General features: G+C 45.0%; 1 protein-coding gene across 1 annotated transcript in view; it reads right to left on the bottom strand.

Moving 5' to 3' along the window:
- Positions 1 to 21,547, bottom strand: part of LHFPL6 (LHFPL tetraspan subfamily member 6) — a 134,120-nt gene extending 112,573 nt beyond the window's left edge. Inside the window, exons 1-2 of the mRNA XM_042838905.1 lie at positions 21,486 to 21,547; positions 19,280 to 19,834 (exon numbers count right to left, since the gene is read on the bottom strand). Of these exons, the coding sequence (XP_042694839.1) occupies positions 19,280 to 19,664 (385 nt within the window). The 5' untranslated portion in view covers positions 19,665 to 19,834; positions 21,486 to 21,547. The remainder of the gene's footprint in view (positions 1 to 19,279; positions 19,835 to 21,485) is intronic.
- Positions 21,548 to 22,309: the final 762 nt, after the last annotated feature.

The raw sequence follows: 22,309 nt of genomic DNA, 5'->3' as shown, positions 1-22,309 counted from the left end.
ACTGATTTCAAATACACTGTTCACAAAGACAGGTATAATAAAAAGAAACAGAAAGGCAAGGTTGCTTTTGTGGACACGTATATTTTCAGGGATAAAGCTGCCAATAAATACTTCAGTTCCATTGAGCTTAAAAGCTCAGTAGGCCCGAGTCATTTCCCTGTAAAGTGAGTTGGGGTTGTGCCTGTGTGCTGCAAAAAGCAGGTGAGTGCATATCTAGATTTCAAGTATAGTGGGAGTGAAGCTGAGGAAAACCCAGAGGAGCCAGTAGCACTGTCCCAGCAGTAAACAGATGAATAAGAGAGTATAAGATAAGCTGACAGAAGTACAGATTCCAGTCACTCCACCACAGCTTATGGCATCAAAAAGGACATATTAAATACAGGCGCGTGAGAAGAGATGCCTTTATTCTGTAGAAAATCCTGCCTTAGAGAGGAAGTTGAAAGCACTTCTGAGTTTTAGGCACTAATAACTGAGCTTTAGGCACTAATAACAAGTAGGAGGTTCTCTCTGTCAGCAGTTGAAAAGACTGAAGAAGATGCACACACAAAATGCATCAAATCCCAGAAACTTGACAAGATTGGGTTACAAAGCGGAACAGGAATGTTTAAAGCAGCTGGCAACTCGATAATTTATTTCACCTGTCCTTTTCATACTGCCAGGGAGAATCTGCCACACATCTGATAAGCAAGCTGCATCATTGGATGCCTGATATTCCCCCAGCCCTCAGGAATAGACGAGACAAAAAGTCTATTTCATTTAATTGCCAGGTGTCAAGCAAACTCTTTACAGAGCATGGAAGGCATTCTGTGCAACTGATCGACCTGAAGAGACTCATCTCTGTGACTGTTGTCTACAAAACCATAATTAAATCAAAGAAGATGGAGGAGGCACCGAATAATTATGACTGCAAGATAAATAAAATGCTGGGGAAAGCTTCAGAAGTATAATTTAAGCATCTTACATAAATAAAAAGTATCAGCATTTTTTATGATAGGTTTTCACACTAGTTCAAAACATGAAAATAATCACTAAGATAGAAACATGAAGTATTAAAATAAAATATCAAATATATATGACATGCATAATAGCCAACAGGTGCAAAGTCATTCTGACTCACTCTTTCCATATGCAAATGCAAATTATTCATTTCTATGTGTCCTCTGCTGTTAGTACAAATTAGTCTTGAGATTGCATCATCAAAAAACTGTTTTGTTGAGCACTTTATTTTGCATGGCAGCACAACAAGAGTTGCCCCAGTTCTCCACAGCCCACCTTTATAGGATCCCATCACAGGGGTGTGCCAGAGGGTCATTTGCCTGAGCTGAACTATACAGGATTCCCTGTATCAGGAGATACAAAAGATATAAAAGATATAAAAGTTGCAGATTACTGCAACTAAGGCTAAAATGCAGAAAGAGAGTGGAGAGAAGGAACATTTATGCAATGTTTTGTATCTGTGTTACCTGAACTTGGGGTTATGTCAAGAGTAGTTCAAACCTGAAGACTTTGAAGCACCAACCTAAAAGCCATGCCTACTTCTCTACTGCTTTCAAATTCTTCCTTTCTCATGATTATGGTGTTCTGTTGCTTGCTGAAAAGTATTGTTCATTCAGTGACATGTAATCTGCAGAGCTATGAATTGCTCCTGTAAAAGATCCCATTTGAAATTATGGTCCAATACTCTAACAACTCTTTCAAAAGAATATACAAGCTACTTTAACAACTCTTTCAAAAGAATATACAAGCCACATTTCATTAAACTTCTAAATACATATTTGCACAATAAATTAGAAGCATAGTAATTGTGGATCTTCCGTATGCAAAGGATGAGCACATAATGACTCCATTAAATCTTTGATCTAAAATCCTCTTTCTGATCTGTATGGCAGAAGTAGTCCTTGCTTTTTTTTTTTTTTTTTTTCTTTTTTTTTTCCTTTCTTAGACAGAAGCATATGGGATTACTGTTCTTTGCATATGGCAATGATGTCCTTAACAAAACTTACCAAAAGTAACAAAGTTGGTCTTTCAGTAGGTCTTGGCCTGTGATGCAAGACCACAGGAGGTGTCACAGGCCTTCATAAAGGATCCACAAAAGGTACATATGCCCAGCAGGCTTAGCCATGCCTTACAGCAGCCAATGAGTCAGTCAAAAAAAGGTTGAAAATCAGTCATCTAAATTGGAATTGCTGCCCAGAGGGGTGGTGGAGTTGCCGTCCCTGGCAGTGTTCAAGAGGTGTCTGGATGAGGAGCTGCAAGATACGGTTTAGTGCTTGTGGTAGCAGTGGTAATGGGAGGATGGCTGGACTAGATGACTGGACTAGATCTGGTTGGTCCTTTTCAACGTTGTGATTCTATGATTCTATGATTCTAAACAAGCATATATAATCTTTCTACTTAAAAGAAGTTATGATCTCCTTTGAATCATGGGATGTCATTTATTATTACAAGAAGAGATTTCTTAAGGAAAGAAAGTTTGCTGTCTCTTTCAGTTAGGGCATGTCTTCTGCATAACCAGAGTAAAAAAGCCTTTTAATTAGGGCAACAGGAAGCTCTACAGGGTAAATTGCCCTAAGAAATAGTGTGTGTTAGCTTGTGACTGACAGTGTTCTCGCAGTTGCCCATCAGTTCAGGCTGCATACAGTGTAAGCTTCTGTTTGCCACAGAAATGCTAAGCAGATAGTCCTGTAGTCATAATTTAATGTAAGAGGCATACTGTTACAACTCTGTATCTGAGAAGTGTTTCCATATGGCAGCTGCTTCAGTGGCTGCACATGAGCCTAAGGTCTGCAAGGCCTCTAATCAATACTTACCTATCTGAAAGTTTTATAAGCCACCTTCGGATAGTTTCTAGCTTCCTATCTGCAAAATGGAAATACTCCTTGCAACAGTGCTAAGAAATGCCGTGAAGATAAGGATTTTATGCAAAGGTACTTTTATGGCTTTGAATATTGAATTCTGTTATTCAGCTTTGCCAGAGATGACATCAAATTGTGAGCCTGAATAGTAAGGAAAAAAAAAGTAACACCATCTATACATAGTTTTAAGTTCCCTCAGAAGTTATATTTTCTGCTGTACTATTGGGATAATGGGATAATGTAGCCATTATCCATCCCAAAGACTGTTAAAGATACACCTGCATTCTCAGCTCTACTTTTGGAGGGAGGCCCCAGTGAAGAATCTGATTGTAATTTTTGAGTTTGAATTTAAACCTACTGAGACTGTAAGCTTCGGTCAACAAGTGCTTTCTGTCTTATGTGCTGTTTAATCTCACTGAGAACCATGATGTCTCTCTCTTGGGTTTGCAGCAGCCCAAGTCTATTTTCAAAGTGAACTTTCATTCATGATCTGGAAGCAATACCTCTCATCGTCTGTTTGCGAGACAGAGGATTCACCATTGTCCCTGCATCTTTAGAGAATAAGAAAAACTTCTGATACCTTAAAGAGAGTCTGAACGGTTTGTATTTAAATGGGAACAATCTCCAGCATGATGACTAAGGCATGCTTGTTGCATGAGGAATAAAGTACTCCTAAAACAGTGCTGAGAGGAAAGGAAGAAAATGTGCAATGGAATCAAAGAGATTTTATGAGAGAAACATTAATGATTTCCAGATGTAAGATCAAATCCAGGTCCCTGTGTCAATGGATCAGTATGTAACTCATTACATACCAGATCCGGAGGTAAATGGAAGTTGTGGAGGTCGTTTTATCAATGTAAAAATCAAGACAATTTTTGCAACAAGTACAGAGAAATTATAAACATCAAGTCAGAAAGATAAAAGGAATTAATACAGTCTAACCACTCCTCCACCCAAGCTTCTTGCCCCTTCTAGATATTAGCATTTGGAGGAGCTGCTGCTTCCCTGCAGATCTTCTTTATTTACTTTCAGCTGCTCACTGGGTGATCTATTCCAGACTGAAAATATAGCAACAGATTTGCAGCTTCAAAACTAATTTAAAAAACAGCTTACACTCTCTTTCCTTTTAAAAATGCCATCCAGCTCCACTATACTCAGTAGGAATAAACTGAACCTATGTTGGAAAACACAAAGACACATCTACAGAAACGCAGTACATCTCATCTTTGTACAGATACCAGGTGTAATTAAAACACAGCTACTGCTTATCCCTCATTTATGAGAGTGGTGAGGCAGTGGCTCAGCTGCCCGGAGAGGTTGTGGATGTCTCTCCCTGGAGGTATTCAAGGGCAGGTTGGATGGAACTTTAAGCAACCTGGTCTAATGGGAGCTGTCCCTGCCTGTGACAGGTTGAAATCTTTAAGGTTTCTTTGTTCTATGATTCTGTGATTTAGAGTTTTATTTTACAGAGAAAATAAAAGCACGATTTCTTACGAGGCATAGTATTTGGTCAGATCCTTTTCAAACATAATAGCTTTCACTGAGGCTGAGTTAACCATCTTTTGAACGCACAAAGGCTATCACTGACCTACTTTAAAAACAGACAACAAAAAAGAACAGCCTCCATGACAATTTGTTCTGTTTTCTTATTTTTACTACAGACAGACAGGCGTGCTGTTTAAAATCACAACTAAGTATAATTTTTTACTATTCTCATGAGGCCCCTGAAATGAAAGAATTTGTTTGCTGAGCTTCATTGACTGAAAAATGTCTTGACAGAGTACATTTAAAAACGCTGCTTATCAGACCTCTTTCAAGAGATTAGTTTGCATATTTAATATGCTAATGTTCCACAAATAAGAAGATTTCCAAGTGACTTATTACGGGACAAGTAACTCAGCAGAGTTCTGACTCATTGAAGCTAGTGCCACAGTCAGTAAACACGACTCCACCACTGCACACCCCCTCAGAGCCTGTCCGTAGCAATAAGCCATTTCTTCTGAACGCCCTCCAAAACCCAGGCTACATTCTGACTTTCAGCAAGCTGTTCTCAGAGGTTTATATTCTCCCCGTCACCAGCATGTCAGGAAGACTGCATATCTTTTGAGCTCTGATTAATTTTGCCTCGACTCTATTGAAATGTCAAGTACAAACTTTAACTTAGGTTCAGAAATGTTAATCAGTTTTGAAATAACCATAGATTGCATACATATCAAGGCCCATAAATACTCAGAGGAACCTGTCAGAAACAGTATATCATTGGCAGTCTTGCATCTCTCTTCCTGAAAGGCCACCAAGTCATGTGTTCATCAGCACTGATACTGGAACATGTCATTTTGAAAAAATAGGACAAAGTCTTGCATTAAGTCTTAATAAGATAAAACACAAAGATAAAACTCTTCTAGGTTTATACCTATCTGCACTCCCAAATAAGCTTTTCAGAGCTGCAACTGCTCAGATTAGTAAAACCTTTTTAGAACTACAGATGTTTAGAATAATCCTGTTATCAAATGCCTGCATAATTCCATAGTACATCTGCTAATTACATTGGAGAACTTCTTGCTGGAAACACCACAGTAAACATCCTTAACTTTGTGCCATCATACTTAGACCAAGGAAAACTCTGTTCACACAAACTAACACTTACACCTTCATCCATAAAACAAAGTTCTCAGCAAACCTGGAAAAAACAAGCAAGACTTCAGTCATGAGCCAGAGGTCAACACACTCACACTGTGCTCTAAAAAGATATTTTCTTCCCCCAGAAGTGGTGAGGCCACCTCTTCCAGTCTGATGTGAGCCAGGGCTGACTTCAGCTATACTGATAGATGCTGCATCTCATGGCTCACTGCTTGGAACTGGCATCTGGAGCACATGGTTCTCAAGGCCATCTGGTAGCCTGAGTCTCTGGAGACACTAAGTAACTTTGTATCCACACCAGAGGGACAGGATGCCATCCAGAGGGACCTAGACAGGGTTTAGCAGAGGGCCCAGGTGAACTTTATGGGGTTCAACAAATCCAAGTGCAAGATCTTGCATCTGGGTTGACGCAACCCTCACTTCCAGTACAAGCTGAGGTGCAAAAGAATTGAGTGCAGCCCTGCCAAAAAAGACCTGAAGGTACTGGAAGCTGAACATGAGCCAGCAGTGTGCCCCTGCCCAGAAAGCCAACCGTATCCTGGGCTGCATTGAAAGAAGTGTGGCCAGCAGGGTGAGGAAGGTCATCCTGCACCTCTGCTCTGCACTGGAGTACTGCATCCAGGTGTGGAGGCCTCAGTACAGGAGAGGCATGGACCTGCAGGAGTGTGTCCAGAGGAGGGCCACAAAAATGATCCCAGCGATGGAACACCTCTCCTGTGAGGACAGGCTGAGAGCTGGGGCTGTTCAGCATGGAGAAGAGAAGGCTTAGAGGTGACCTAAGAGTGGCCTTTCAGTATCTAAAGGGGAGCTACAGGAAAGAAGGGAATAGACTCTTTTGCACAGTCTGCAGTGATAGAACAAGGGGAAATGGCTTCCAGCTCAAAGAGAGAAGATTTAGGTTAGATATATGGAAAAGGTATTTTACAGCAAGGGCGGTGATGCCCTGCCCCTGGAGACTTTCAAGGCCAGGCTGGATCAGGCGCTGGGCAACCTAGCAGTGATCTAGCAGTGGTGCCCCTGTTCACTGCAGGGGAGCTGGATTAGATGGATTAATGGCCCCTTACAACTCTAAGGATTCTACGATTCTATGACATTTGGAGGCAGTGCAAGTGAGGCACCATGTCTTTTTTTGGAACTCCTTCCCAACCAGCTCAAGCAACTGCCTGACATGTAAACTACAGTCAGCCAACCCATCAGATAGCTGTCACATACACGTATGCAAAGGGCTGAGAAGGAAGTCCATGGGAAACCTCTTCTTAAGAAGGAGGCAGGGGAATGTCCGTAACCTCCAGCTTTCCTGAGGCATTCAACAGCCTGCCCAAGTCCATGTGCATTTGGGAATACTTTATCAGCGAGGGTAATTATGGAGACCTCAAAGTGTAGGAAAATCAGGTGCTCTATTAGTTTAAACTGGAAGGACTCAGTCTAGTTCCTTCAAGAAGGCAGAGGAAAAGTTTCATCAATCAGAAGTCTTATTCTGAAAATGATTTATGGTCTCCCCCACGCAGCTACCCTTGGCGTGCAGTGAGACAGCTCTGTCAGTCTCTGAGTTACCCCTGTCTGCAGAGCTCACTTTTAGGCCTTTTTAAGCCTCATTTTTAATTAGCAGTTTAAAATTTGACTGAGAAGCCGTGACACATTATTTTTGCATGTTCTAATTGCCCCAGCAGACTGAGAAAGACCTTTTGGACAGACTGATGCAATTCAAACGATGGCCTTTTGGAGCACATCTCAAAAGCACCTTCACTAACACCCAGCATCTGTCTCAAACACAGCCCTGAGAAAGCACTGTTATGTGCCAGGGAGGAGGTAGCAATGGTGTGACCAACCAATGCGAGGGTCGTGTTGGGGTGTCCACCTCCCCTCACCACACCAACAGGGACTAAGCATCGTGTACTAAATGGAAAACAGCTACGTTTGCTCTCTGCATTCCTGCACACATGCATGCACACACACTTTCCTAGCAAACCAGCCTTCTCATCTGGTTTTGAAAAGAAAACCCCTGTCGTCATGCATCCTGGGTTCCAGAAGGCTCGTCTCAGAACCTCAGGCTGTCAGTTGAGCTGCAGTCCACTAGCTCTGCTTTTAAAATAAAGCTGCGATTAGCCTGAAGGAAGAGGAATTTGCCTCTTACAGCAAGCTCTTTAACTGCACTTTTGACAGTCATGGCTGATACCAAGTGAGAAGGAAGGGAAGCAGCTCCCTTTTCTTATCATTGCATGCAAAAAACCAGTGTTGAGCGGACCTGGATTTCCATCAGTTTTCTAGGTGGATTTGCAATGGTATCTGAATCGTTTTCCCCCACCTGCTCTGCCAAATTGTTATGGTACAAGCGCTTTGCAAAAAAAAAAAAAAGCACAATTGCTTGAAATTACACTGGAGTCAAATGTTGATAAAAAGGTGTCACAGAGGGAATGAAAACTAACTGCTGTGAAATTTAATGAAACCCACTGAGTGCCAAGGGCACAGGCAGCCAAATTGAATTTAAAAAGGTGCTAGGCAGGAAAGCCTGTAATCGGACTAGCCACTATTTTAGGTGAGATAAGCAGAATGACTTTTCTCTATCACAAGATCAAAACAGATGGCAATTCTTATGCATGAGATGAAAAGTTACAGTATTTATCCTTCCTGCTTCCTGTGTTCTTAGCACCGGATCTCCAGATTAGAGGCTTCAAAGCAAATTTGCCATCTCCAGCGCAAGGCTTGTCCCAGCCCTTGCAGGTCACTGAGCTCTTTCCTGACACAGTTTTTATTGCAAATTGTTATGGAAAAGAGGAACAAGCTAAACAGAGTTATTAATGGCTCAGTACAAACTAACTTCAGCCATCGTGTCGCTTCCCACAGTCTGTGGAGAGAATTGAAGCCAATGGAGGAGAGGAAAGAATAAAATCAAACGCTCACATGAGACAAGAAGGAAGCAATGGACAGTGTTCAACAGATGGCTCAGAGCTCACAAGGAGAATGGCTTCCAAAGCATCCCTCCACTGTGGGATACTAAGAAATCACTTTACTCCTTAAATATTGCACAGCATTAGTTTGAAACACTGTTAAGAAGAAACCTAATCTAGCAAACAGAACTGTGCTTGCATTCATTTATAGGGGTATCCTCCGAGACTACTGTAGCAGAAGGAGCCATAAAGCTGTGCAGCCCACCTTACTTGTTAGAAGTAGTTTGTCCTTAATTCATTATTTCAGTGCTTTGCAGAGTTGAGTAGTTTGACAGATGGACAGCGCACATCAGTGTCTGCCTTAGACCTTGGCCACGCAGTGAGTCTTGGGTCTGTAGCTTTGCCTTGTTGATGGGTTCTATCACCACAACCTGGTCTGAGAGGCCGAGGCCAAGTCCTGCTCCTGCTAGTCTGCCTGGTGCAGAGAAAGTCTCTGGTTAGAGAGGAGATGTGGAGACTGAACAAAGCTCTCCTAAGCCATCCATTGGGACTCCTATAAAAAGAAATTCTTGTAAAAATGCTGACTTTTATAACAATCTCTTAATTTTGTAGAATGTGCCCATAATGGTCTGGGAATCTGTCTTGGCTGTAAAGATCTTTATCCCAGTGTTTAGTGCCATTCACCATATTTTTAATGCTGTGGCAGAAAAAGTACTTGTAAACAAATGGAATTCCATGCAAACTACAATGCCAGGGGAGATGGAAGCAGACCCAACAAGCTGGAGGCACAGACCAGGACTGATATTCTGTATTTTCATGTGTGAAACCCACACAGCACCCAAAACACCCTAACGCCCTCAGTGACTCAGCACATGCTATGCATGTCTGAAGGCATTTAAAAATGTCACGAATTCAAAGAACGCTCTTTTTCCCAGTCTGACTTTGTTTCGGATTTCTTTGGATTAGCAGCTGTCTTTTCCCCCAGTGATCTGCATGATGGGTTTCTAGAACTTGCTACATTATAATAGCAGCAACCATAGCGACAGCAGTAACTCTGTGTGACTGAAAGCGCTTGTACAATTGGCATCAGGCAGACATGCAGAGCTCCAAAGGAAAAGTCGAAGCTCGCAGACATACAGCAGCATCTGGGCCAAATCTGAGCAAAGCTGGAAACTAAGTCCAAAGAGATTTCCTCTCATGCATGCACTCACAGAGTCCCCTAACCCCAGTTTCTACCACTCCTTGAAACTAAGCACTTTCTAACGTGTCCTGGGAATCCATACCAACAATTGGCATTGCGCTGTATTGTGCCTGACCTGAATTGCTTATTAAGCTCAGAATATCGAGATTATTCTGATTTTTTTTTTTATTCTGATTTTTTTTTTAGGAAAATGTATTCATAAGTGGGCTTTCAGCTGCAGATTCACCAAAAAATAAAAATAAAAACCACAAAAAAACAACTCGTTAAGAAGTGGTGAAGCACACTCTTCAGAAGCCTTCAGGCTATTTCTTACACTCCACTATGCCAATGGGTTTCATATCTCTTCATAGAGTGCTGTATTTCAGTAGCAGCTTTTGTAATTCCAGATTGATCATCCATGGCTTTATCTCAAATCCTTTCTCCTCAATTCAAGGGACAAACTCCGTATCTCTTTGCATTTATTAGAAAGCCATTCTTCTCAAATCAACAATACCACTTTATGTGGCAAAGTCATCATTATTGGGAGACAATACAAGACAAGTGAACTGTCAGACTGCAAAGGAAAGGTTCAAATCTTTACATCACTGCAGAAATGATATGTTTTTATCAAAACACTGCATTTTCTGCTTCATTCTCTGTGGACCCTATCAGGTCATGTTACAAGATAAAAATAACAACAATTTATAGCAGATAATTGTTCAACTTTTCTTTCCCTAGCATTTTCTTTACAAACCACGAGTCCTACAAACTATTGCCAACCTCACTTAAAAGTCTACAAATCGATTCAAAATAGTCAGTCTTTATGAAAGACTGGGGTTTACCAGGTTTCTGCAGAAAAAGGTGAACTCAGCTCTTGGTGCAGTAACCCTCTAAAATGACTGTTATTTTAATGTGTAAGTACTAATGCAGTTAGTACATAGTATCCAGAGAATTAGGTAGGATGTGGCACGCAAAGAAGCTCTCTGCACTGCTATGCAACACCAGCCTCCTCCAAATCTCATGAGCTCAATAGGTAGCAACAGTGCTGAGCCGTTCTGCCCTGCCCTAATTCCCATGGAGGAATATTGCTGTTGATTTCAGCAGTCAAGGCTCTAAGGAAAAGCGGGGAGACAAATCTGCATCTGTTCTCAGAGGTACCTGTGACATCAGGGGACTGACAGTGGAACAAACAATGTAAATGAGATCTAATCGAGCCTAGTGAATCAGCTGTACCGCTAGCATTGTCAGGGTGCAATGACCATGCTCAATTTTTCATGCCTGAGAAGATACAGGACAGCTGTTAGAAGGGATCTGTCAAATGCAATATTATCTCTCTGACCTGTGATATCTTGTGGTGCCAGGGTCATCCCAAGACTGAGGAGAGAGTGCCCTTCTTGGTCCTCTGCGACTTAACGCTATCTCTCTATGGTCTGAATGCTATTTAGGTCCTTGGACTTCAGCAACAGAGAAAGCTTAATATCTCTAAAATCAACAAAGATATTACAATGAGCCAAAAGAAATCCTTGAGCAAAGAAACAGCCAACACGATGGACACCACAAGGCATGTGGCTGTAGGTGATGTTTAGGTGGTATGTATATATTCCATGTTTCTTCACTAAGCCATGCTCCTTCCAACGCCTCTGAATGCTTTGGTTGCTCTCACGTGCTTGTCTTTATCCAGGTGATGAAGGAAACTGAAAGCTGTCTTATTCTACTTTGTAAAGCAAAAGTTAAAGAGATCAGAAGGTAAAAATATGCATTGGAGAAATAAAGGGATGTGAGCAAGGAAAGGAAAAATGCAGGCTGAGTATCACGGAAAAGTTCCAAGCGGAATGCCTACTAAGCTGTGTTTCCTGAGAGAAGAAAATAAAAGCATTTAACACTAGACCAGACAAAATCCTGCAAAATGTGCCTTTGGGAACTATTCTGTCCTCTCTGTGGGGAATATGACTTCATCTGCACTGGAAAACGTTGCAACACTTTGATGCCAAAGTGAAGCTCCCAGCAATATTCAAACATCTCACGGAGCTCAGGAACCAAAAGAAGCCACAACTTTCAAAGCAAAAATAAAATTGCTAACTCCCAGATTCTGCTCTAAACAATACAAACGTAGAAGATCAGAAGGGAAGTAACTTGGAGTTTACTCTGACTTTGCACCCGCAAAATAGATTATTTGTTCCCATGTCTTACATTTCCTGAAGTTTCATTAGGTTATGCAAGCAAAGCCCTTTGAAATGAAAAGCATCACAGAAGTGCTGAGTATCATTGTTCCCTCCTAATAAAAAAGGGCAAAAAATAAAAAGCAAGAAGCCTAAACTTGATTCTGCAGATAAATAAAACAGCACTCCAGGATTTCTATAGATCAAAAAAGTTGTTTTTAATGCAAAAATCTGCTGAAATCCAACGCAGCTGCAACAACATTCAAAACATCATTTTTTTTTTTTTTTAACATCAATAGGAAATGGAAGAAAAGAAACTCTTTCCAATATTTTAGCAGCATCTTTTATTTTTTTTTAATACATCAGCATTTCCATTTTAATTGTGCTTCCAAAGCACCAAAATCTTTCTCCAGGCTGAAACTTAGCATGTTTTTTTTTTCCCCTATTTAGCTGAATATTTAGCTGAATATTAGGAGTGAATATAACTGGTGAGGAAAAAAAACAGAATGCTTGTTTCAGAGCCCAATTAACTATAGACAAGTTAATTCACTTGGGTAACACTTCAAGAAGAGACAACCTTGGATCCACACCCATTTTAGATTAATGTCACAATCAAATATTCTTACCTTTAGGACAGAAATATTGACATAATTTGCACTGAGTGTCCTTCATTTCAAAGAACACATGAAATTCTGTAGCTGATAAAGGCCCTGCTGCTTCTCCAGTATGATTCTGGTGCACCTGAAGAATTAAGACATCTCAACTGGCTGATGACAGAATGAAAAGAACAGAAGCAGAGAAATATGAAGGCTACTCCCAGCACCATTTGTCTTCTTCAGGTTGCATCTCCAGTGTTCCAAGAGTACTACAACTCCTTGCTTGCTCAATGCTCCTCATGCCCCTTATGACAGGAATGGCCTCCTCAGAGCTAATCATTCTGCACTTTATGACCAGTAATGTTTATTATTTAATCTTGCTTGCTAACCTGCTCCATTGCAATGGCTGGTGTTAGCTTGAGCAGCAAACATTTGTTCACTTGGGTCTCCTTCGGTTGGATTCCTTAGGGAAAGACTGTGCAAAGAGCAGTGCTGGTAGATCTGCTGGGTCAGCAGCCTTTGGGGCTTCAGGAAGGACATGTGCAACCAAAGGGAAAGCAGTCACAGGAAAGGGGATTGTCTGGAATCTAAGTGCCTGCTTTTTTTTCACATTTTTTCACATACAAGCACCTGCTAACCTCGATTCCCTTCCAGTCAGATTTGGTGGCAATGCACTTATAAAAGATTTAAGCAATACAGGCTACATCTGACTAAGAGAATAGGAATCTAATTTATGTCATTTAAAAACCAACAGCGACAAAGAACATATATTGCATCAGTTCATCTTTTGTTTTGAATTTGCTTTATATTTTAATTCCTCTCTGTCTGAATACAGCAGAGAGAGAGCTGGCTAATCTTCAATGGAACATATGCTACAAAATCTGTTAAAGATAACATCACCTTCTAAATTCCCTCGTTCTTAGCATCTTCCCAAACATAATGCTTCCCAGCCTTTCTCAGCTGGACTCCAGACCCAAATCCAGGAATTTGACCTGTGCACTATCACAGCAGATGAAGGCAACTTTCAGTGCTGGGAAGCGGGCACTGAACATCAGCATTAGCTGCCACAGGATGCATTTCAGCAAGTCAAGGGAAGCACAGTCAAACTAAAAAAGGATGATGCTGCAAAACACTACACTTAATCTCTTGGTGGATACCTGTAGAAATTTGGAGTGATAGTGTGAAACACTGATGCCATGAAGCTGCTTCCAGACAGGTTTTGGTAAAGAAGGCACAATATAGCACAGCTTAAATGGATTAAAAACAAGTAAACTGGTGGATCTTAAAAGAATATCTTAAAAGAATAATTACAGTGATCCTTAAGCAAATGTGATTTTGCAGTAATCTATTTTTAGTGCTACACTTTTTTAATATTTGCATTAATGATCTGGAGGAAAAGCAGTCAGTATAATTCACCACTGGAACGACTTATGAAGATCCTGTTTTCCTGGAATTAAATTCAGACTTGAAAGGCTGTTTGTTGTTTTTTGTTGTTTGTTATTTTTTTTCCTCAGAGATACACTCTTGTTCAAATAGGAGTTACACGAAGGTTGTCCTGCAACCTATGCTAAGGCAGACCTCAGTCTAAATAGTCACAGTGCTCTCTGCTGACCTTATTACTGCTGAGTCTATCAGGCTACAACATGACATGTAATCACTCACAAGTAACATTTAACAGTGCCACGTTCTTTTTTTTTGCTCTTCTGTTACCTCCTGGTGAGGCATCCGTTCCTCTCACAAGCCCCTCTTACAATGCCTTTACATGCACATGTATGCACTGGATTAATACCTAGCATGCAGTTCATTTTTGTCCTGGGTGAGGATCGCCCTGTCACACATCTACAGCACAGCAAAGTCACTGAAGCTTTGCATTTGACAAGATGAAAGAGAGGGAAAGACGTGTAAGACAGCCCTGAGAAGCAAACTTGGAGGGGAAGAATAGTGCTTGGTTTTGGATAGAAACAGACACCCCTCCCTGGACTCACCCCAAATGGGTTTGGGGCAATCATTTCCTTCTTGGAAGTCTCTTGGCCATCTTTCCTGCTCCCACCAAGGCTCATTTTCTCCCTGTTGTTTTTTCCCAGTTACGTTCTCTCCCCATAGGCAGAAAATGATCCTGACCTTAGCCTTCCATGCAGAAAGCAGAAAGTCTCATTGCAGCTGTCAGACAAAATAATGGTTACTGGTCACTGCCCGCAGTTCATTTCCTTCCCTTGATGGTTTCTAGCCTTGGTAGTCATCTGCAGTTACCTTCACCAAAGCCCCTAATGACTTTTCCTGAGCTAATCTCAGACCCAAGGCTGCCTTCATTCTCCTTGCCTTGGGCTGCAAGCCACATTTCTTGTCCTTTAGGCTCACAGACTCCATCTTTTCCAAGAGGCCCTCCTATTTCTTCAGCTGTTTCCTCAAGCACTTCCTTTGAGGCACAGCTTCTCTACACGGTCTCACAGTGCTATGGGTTTAGTTCTCTTCCCTTTTCTACCCTCTACATCTTAGACCTTGACTATCTCACTTGCAAAGTCACATCCAGCCATTAATATGCTAACTTGCACACCTCCTTTGGCTTTTTCTCTTTAAAATCTCGAGAGTTTTTCTGAGAGTTCTTCACAAGACAACACATTGCCCCACCTTCAGTGTTCATCTTGATGGAAAACGCTACATTAATCAGCCCTTCTTCATACACAGCAGTCCTGAGCAGGTGATAGGTGACGGAAACTGTTACGGTCACTACTGGCACAGGACACTTGGATAAGAATCCTGGGGCAGTTTGTAGGATACTTCTTCCAGAAGGCCCCATCTTTTTCCTGAGGTGAAATCAGAAGCTGCCAGAATCTTCATCCCCTTCTTCTCTAACTAAATGCTCCTTTTACCACTGCCCACTCCAAGAGCTCTCCATGTTTTCTAACCAGCAATTAAAGGACCTTAGTTTCAGGAATTTTAAGAGCTCCCATGAGACACAAGAGAAACAGAATAGAGAAATGAGGATTGGAAAAGGAAGTACTGCTTCTTTCTTTACTGAAAGGATTGGCAAAACGTGTGCACTGCTCGCACAGCAAGTGATGAGTACTGAAGATGACAGTGTAAGCCACACAGCTACTCACAATGATGGCAAGAGCTCATTTTTCATATGCCACTCAAAATCAAGGCCAAAGAGTCAGATTCAGAGGGGCCTCTAAGTCAGCAGGTCACTGCATGCTCTGCTCCCCTGGATTCATACCTCTCTGAGCTTGTCTTAGCCCTCCTGCAGAGCCAAGGGGAGTTCTGAGCAAGTGGAAATTTCATCTATAATTCCTGTGCACTGACCATTTTAATGAAAAGCTTCACCTTGCCAGCATAACACTCTTTAAATTGACCATCCTTGCAATACTTGCATCTTTTAATCCGCTGTCTCTCATAAAACTGGCTAACCTTTCAGTTCATTATGTTCTTCAGATTATTGCTATGCTCTTAAAATCATTGTTCTGCATTTGCAGAGTGAAACTATTCACCAAATTAGTATGTCATATCTGAGCTGCAAATTTCTATCTCCTCACTTAAGTAGAATTGACTTGCCAAGATACAATGAAAAGAAGATCAATAATTATAGACTCTAATTTGCCATAGATTTCTTAAACTTTGCTTCCTGCTGTTGTGTCCTCAATAGTTATGGTCAAAGATGCATCCTTGCAATCTGTTCTAGCTACATTACATATCTCTTTATCTTCCAAACATCCAAAGTAAACCAGCTGGAAACGCTGCACTTACTGCTACCAGCAAAGACTGTATCTATCTACGTAACTGTGCCCTCAAGAGGTTACAGACAGCATAACTTTCACCTGGGTTGTCAGTATGTCAAAGCACTCCAACAGAAATGCTCCTGAAGCATCTTGCTGAGATACTGCAGCAGCAGTTTGACCACTGAAGAAGTGGCTGGACTTCGGGTACTTCTTGTTGCCCAAACTGCCTTAGTAGAAGCTTAGAGGAAGCTAATGATAGCACTGTTTCTCATGTAAGCAATTGCTGCAACAGCTACAGCCTTGCCACGTGATTATACATGGGAAAGGAAGTGGTTCCTAAAATTGCAAATGGAAAAGACTGTGGTGCAACCTTTTTGTTAGGAACATAAACTCAGCTTATCCCAGAGTCAACATAAAATCTATGTATGCTGCTTAGGCAGAATTGTCTGAAATATCACATACAAAGTACACAAAAACAACCAATATCTGAAGAGCCATTCCAGGTCCGCACGGACCTGCAGTTTCTTGCAGGCTCTGCCATTCAATTTTTATGATAAGAGCAGATTTGTGCCATAAGCATTCATGAATAATTCCATCGCGTGAGTTGCCACATACAACTGGGGAAATCCCAGCTGTAAAACCTTGGCACAGTTCAGCTAGTGCAAGCTGCACTACTTCTGCACAGGTGCTATTCCACTGACCTACTTGGAGTTCCCTCTCTTTGTTACTGCTGGAAGAAGAGGATCAGGCTGTTTGCTCAGCACCTCTGGTAAATATGCCTCTCTGCCACCTTTCATGGCAGTAAAAATGCTTCCAGTATTGGATGAAGGAGTTTTAGCAACTCATAGGGCAGCCTATGTCTCACCCACCCACAGGCCTCCCTGCTCTCAGTTGGCTTAGCTACTCATCAATCCATGATTTTAAACCCTACTGGGAAACCTACTTAGATCCTAGACTAACAGAACACCATTATAACTTTAAACCAGCTATGCTGAATATGCCTACGCAGGTTTCTAACTTCAAGAAAAACTCAGTTTATTCAAACACTCATCCTCTACCACTGTCTGCAGCACCTATGTTGGTGCAGGTGACCAGGATGAGAAGAAACAGAAAGTGAAACCATTACCCATCTCCTTGCCCAAACACAGGGAAAGAAACAGAACAGAACATGAGTTACAGGCACCACTCAGTGCACTGTTTATTTTTCCCTGGGCTTTTCCTTCATAATAATAATGGTAGAAGGTTCTTTTAACCCCAATAAAAATATTTGTGAGGGTTATATTTGGCTAGATCTCCAGCTGGAGGCCAATTAAAGTGGCAATCACAATAGTCAAAGCACACCTCATGGTATATACCTCAACCTATAACCATTGTATGGGGAACAAAGACCCACATTCCTGTATAGCAAATAACCCCAACAACTCATGGCTTGACTTAAAACAACCTAATGATTATAATGCCTAACGTCAACATCTGTGTAAATGCAGCTATGTCATTTAAACAATGGAGCTGTACTGATCGATAGCAGATGAAGATCTGGTGAAGGATGTAAGGATCTGATCTTTACCCCCATACGTGCCTTCAGACCAGCCAAAACACTGGCTTCAGCCACCTGGCCCCTCTCTGATGTCCCCACAGACAGTTTTCAAGCAGGTTAAGAAATGATGGGTTCTCACTTTGTTCATTTCTTACACATTTCCAGCAGCGCTGAGTGAAATGAGAAACAACCATAAAACCCAGTAGAGGGGAAAATTGGACGTGCTGTGTAAATAATTTCTGAACTGTGAGTAAAGTTGCTGGCAATTTTCATTTCCTATCACAGGTTCACGTATCTTTGAATTGTCATCTCCTGAGATGCTCACTCCCTTCTAGAGGGAGGAGATGCAGCGTGGTTACAGGAGTGGTCGTGGCAGGTCTGAAGGGTTCTCCTTAAGTGGGAGAACGCCTGGGAGAAGAGCCCACATCTATGGCCCACGCTGACATCCCGGTGCAGGGTCTCCAACACCTCCCATGTCCCCTTGTCCGTCTGTCCATCCACCCCACCATGTTTCACTATGGTGGCTGTAACCAGACCCAGGCATGCAGCACCACCAAACACAAATTAAAACCAGATGAGCAGAGCAGTAATTGGAAAGAGGGGGTGGTTAAAGCCCAAGCAGAGCCTGTGATGGCTCTCAGTGAAACTAGCCAGGCCACGTGGGCTCACAGAGCTTTGCTGAATTGAAAACCCTCTCCACGCCCTGGTTGCCTGACCGGAGCTCTATAATGAAGCAGCCTTCCCGAAGCAGCAGCTTCCAGCAGAGTTAACTCTCAAGCAGCTGCTGCGTTTTCAAATTGTCAGCCAGATTAAACACAGGAATGCAATACTGAGGGAAGGGCGAATTGACAGGGTCAGTTTGCTCTAAAGTGCAGAAAATGCTCCAAAAGTCAGAGCCAGGGCTTCTGGCAGCCGGTGGAGAGCCACACTAACACCGCCCAGCTGAAGGCCTGGCACAGGTTCCTTACAGGGCCGTGGCTGTGTCCCCTAAGCTGCACCCCAGCTGTGTTTGCATCTTGCATGTGGGATGGGAGCCCACTGTCCTATCTGGGTGCACCTCAATCTGGGGGGAGAAGGGCAGGAAATGGGCCCAGAAGGACTGCCCAAATGCACCTGGGCACATAAACTCATCCCCTAATGGAGGCAAGCGTACACCAAGTGGCATGAGGTGACAGTGAGTGCCACCGAGCCTTGTGTTGCTGATGACAGGGGAGAGTGATGATTTACTGGGAAAACAGCCCTATAAAAAACACGCCAGAGTATCCTGCTTATTGTCTCATACCCTTCAAACACTCCACGGCTAAAGCCATACAATTCACAGGCTAAAAAAAGAATGGGAGGTGATTCTCCTACGCAGTGTCTAGACCGCAGCCTCCTCTAACCCCACCGGGCAGAATGGAGCCAGCAGCCTGGCAGGGCTCCTCCTCATGCCTCCTCTACCAGGGTTAAACATTCCCTCCCTGTCTTTAGCTCAAATGTGAGCTGAACCTCTCAGGTAGTTCTCAAAGGTCGTCCAACAACCAGGCATGGGGCTCAGTGCAAGAGCGACCGTAGGTGAGCAAGCCACATTCAAACACTCAGACAGCCACTCAGTGGTCAAGTGGCCAAGCCAAGTGGTCTGCCTCATACCTTCCTCTTCCCAAAGCCTCCACACCCATACAAATTAAGTGTGAAGATCCACACCGCAGCACAAGCAGACAGCACTCACCTCCCAGGAACTGGATGCCTCCTGCCACCCTGCCCACGGTCCTGGAGATGAGCTCGGACACGCAGCAGCCCATGAGGGCAGTCAGGGCCACCAGGAGGAGCAGCCCGCAGCCCAGGCCCGTCACCACCGTGCAGATCCGCCACTCGGTGCTGGGGATGGCCTGGAAGGAGGCGTAGCGGCCGCACTGCTCCACCATGATGGTCGTTTGGCGGCTCTCATCCCGCACCGGATAGGAGCACCTCCGGAAAGTGCCAAAGGAAACCGACTTCTCCAGCTGAGACCCCAAGAGCCAGTAGGGCATGAAGAAGCCCACACAGGATGCCGCTGCGCAGAGGAAGGAGAGGAAAGCCCAGACCACACCGGCGCAGGTGAGGCTGGAGGCCATCTTCACGTCTGCACCAAGCCCCTCGCAATGGAGAGACAGAAAGCCCCTCTGTATTTTAGAACGTTAGGGATAATCCAGAGTCTCTCAGCCTTGGCAAATCCTCACAACGAGAGAAGCTCGGATCCTAAAAGCCAGGGGGATGTTTCCTCCCATCATGAAGACAAAAGTCCCTGATTAAATAACAGAAAGGAGAAAAAGCCAAATTCAGTAACACTGACATTAGAAGAGTTTATCTGCCAGAGCATCTTCTCTTCCTCCAGCACTTCTCACGAAGACATCATACATCTCTGTCCCATTCCTGCAGCCACTAGCATCACTATGGGGGGGCAGGGTGGGCACGCAGGCTGTGCTGCCCTGCCAGGGCTTCTCTGCTCACCTCTCACCCCTGCACGTCTTCACCTTCCCTCTGCTGATAGAGAAAAAGGCGAGGTCTCATTCATCCCTCCTCCTGCAACATGCTTTAGGCATGGCCTCACAGTTTCCGTGCAAACCGCTCACACTGCCTACAGCTTTTCAATCCCAGACCCCCGTGGCAGCAGTAAACCTCATTAACACAAAACCTCTTTGCCTCTTCCCAGCCCAAACGCAGCACCTTTAGCTCCTGCTCCTCCCGGACAACTCACAGCCTCCCAGCTCTGTGGTGCGTTTGCCTGTTTCAGGAAAGCTGCTTCCCAAAGGTTGGGGTATATTTCTTGTTAAATCCATCCTGGATTGCTGCTCCAACTGTGTCTGTAGATTTATGATCACCTCTCACAGTTCCTATAAATGAATTCCGATGGCCATTTACAAGGGCTTTTTTTTTTTCTAAGCGTGATTAGACAGCAATCAGTGCACTCAATTAATGTGCAGGCAATAAAATTAAAGCTCCCTTTGCACCAGGAAGGAACGCAGAGACAGTGCCTGTAAGTGAAATTAAGCGTGTGCACCACACAAAACTTTTGTTTACTTTTAAAACACTGAGAAGAAGAAGAAAAAAAAAAAAAAAAAAAAAAAAAAGTCTCTTCCATAAAGCTCAGAAAGGCCCGAGATGCAGAGAAGCCACACGCTCAGCTCTTAGCAGACACAGCCCATCTGCAGGAACGCCTTCCAACCTGCCAGAGCCCTAACCTCGGGGACAGAAACTTGGAGCAGGGCACGGGCCGCCTCCATCCCTCCGCAGGCATCTCCCGGGGAAGGACCCGCCCGCGTCTTGGCGTTCCACCAACGTCTCCAGCAAAGTGGGTCACGGCACTCGGGGGAAATGGTTCCCTCAACTAGCGGGTGAGATCGGGATGGATACAGGGGCAGCACCCTTCCAACCCGCGGGGCAGCAGCTCCGCTCCGCACCCCGGGCGCTGCCAGCCCACGCCCGGCACTCTCTCTGGGGCGTGGGATCGCCCCTCCGGCCCCAAAACCCCGCTCCTCCGCTCCGGGGTAGGAGGGGGCGGCCGAGAGCTCCGGGGCTCCCCGAGGGAGAGCGGGGGCCGGGAAGTGAAACTCGCCGGGGTGATGCGAGGGGAAGGCTGCGGAGTGCGAGGGGAGGGAAAGGGTACAGGGGAGAGCAGGGGAGCAAGAGGACGGGAGAAAGGGGCAGAAAGAGTGCGGAGTAGTGGGGAGATCCGAGAAGGATGGGGGCCTCGGAGGGGAAGGGGATGCAGGACAGGAAGGGGAGAGCGGGGAGCCGGGAGCAGAAAGGGGTCCGCAGAGTTCGGTGGAACGGGAAAGGGATGCGGCTCCTGGCCGGCGGTGCGGGGAGCGAGCGGGGCGGGGATGCAGCCGGGGAAAGCCGGGCTCGAGGGGCGCGGGAGGCCGGGGTAAGCCACAGGGAGCCGGGTTACTTACTCTCACGCCGGGAGCTGGGGCTGCCGCCGCGGGTGCCGGCAGCACATGGGCGCGGGGCCCGGCTGCGGAGCCGGCGGGTGGCGGCCGCCCCAAGCGACTCTCGCCGCGGTCCCGGAGCGGAGGCGACGCGGGCGGGACCGGCACCGGGACCCTCCCCACACCACCCCGGCCCGTCCTTCCCTCCCTTCTCCGCACGTCTGATTCCTCGGGAGGCACCGCGCTCCGCCGCCTCTCCTCCCCCTTCCCCCGCCGCCGCCTCCCCGGGCGGGACTCGCCGCGGCCGGGGCCGGGGGCGAGGGGCCGGGAGGAGCCTCCCCGAGGCGTCCCGGGGCAGGGCTGGGGGTCCCGGGGGGAGTCCTGGCGTCCCGAGGCCGGGGGCAGCAAGGAGAGAGTGGGGGAAAGGGCAGGGGAGGGGGAAAAAGCCGGCGGGGAGGGAGGGCTAACGGGGGGGGGGGGGGGGGGGGGGAGGCTGCAGCCTTTACATGGGAAAACACGGGCTAAGCGGGTGGTGTGCGTGTGAGCGGTGCGTGTGACTGTGTGTGTGCATGCGAGCTGCTGAGCCAGCGATTTGCTTCCGACAGTTTGTGCTACAGCGAGGGGCAATGCGAGCGGAGTACCGAGCAGCTCTTGCGGCTGGGGGAGGTCGGGCGGAGGGGTGGGAGCCTCCAGGCCTTGGCCGGGGTCTGGAGTGAGAAAGTTTTGGGGAGGGGTTGCGAGGAGGGATGGTCTCTGCTGAGAGAGAGATTTCCTCTTTCTGCTTCTTCCTCCCCGCCCTGCAGCGCCGAAAGATTCCCTCCAACAGAAGACAATTTTATGCCGAGTTT

The sequence above is a fragment of the Centrocercus urophasianus genome, unplaced genomic scaffold, assembly GCF_019232065.1.
Source record: "Centrocercus urophasianus isolate 14NV4802_14NV808 unplaced genomic scaffold, USGS_Curo_1.0 seq_9, whole genome shotgun sequence".
Taxonomy (NCBI): domain Eukaryota; kingdom Metazoa; phylum Chordata; class Aves; order Galliformes; family Phasianidae; genus Centrocercus; species Centrocercus urophasianus.
Note: the sequence above shows the minus strand (reverse complement) of the source record. Positions and strands in the feature narration are given on the sequence as shown.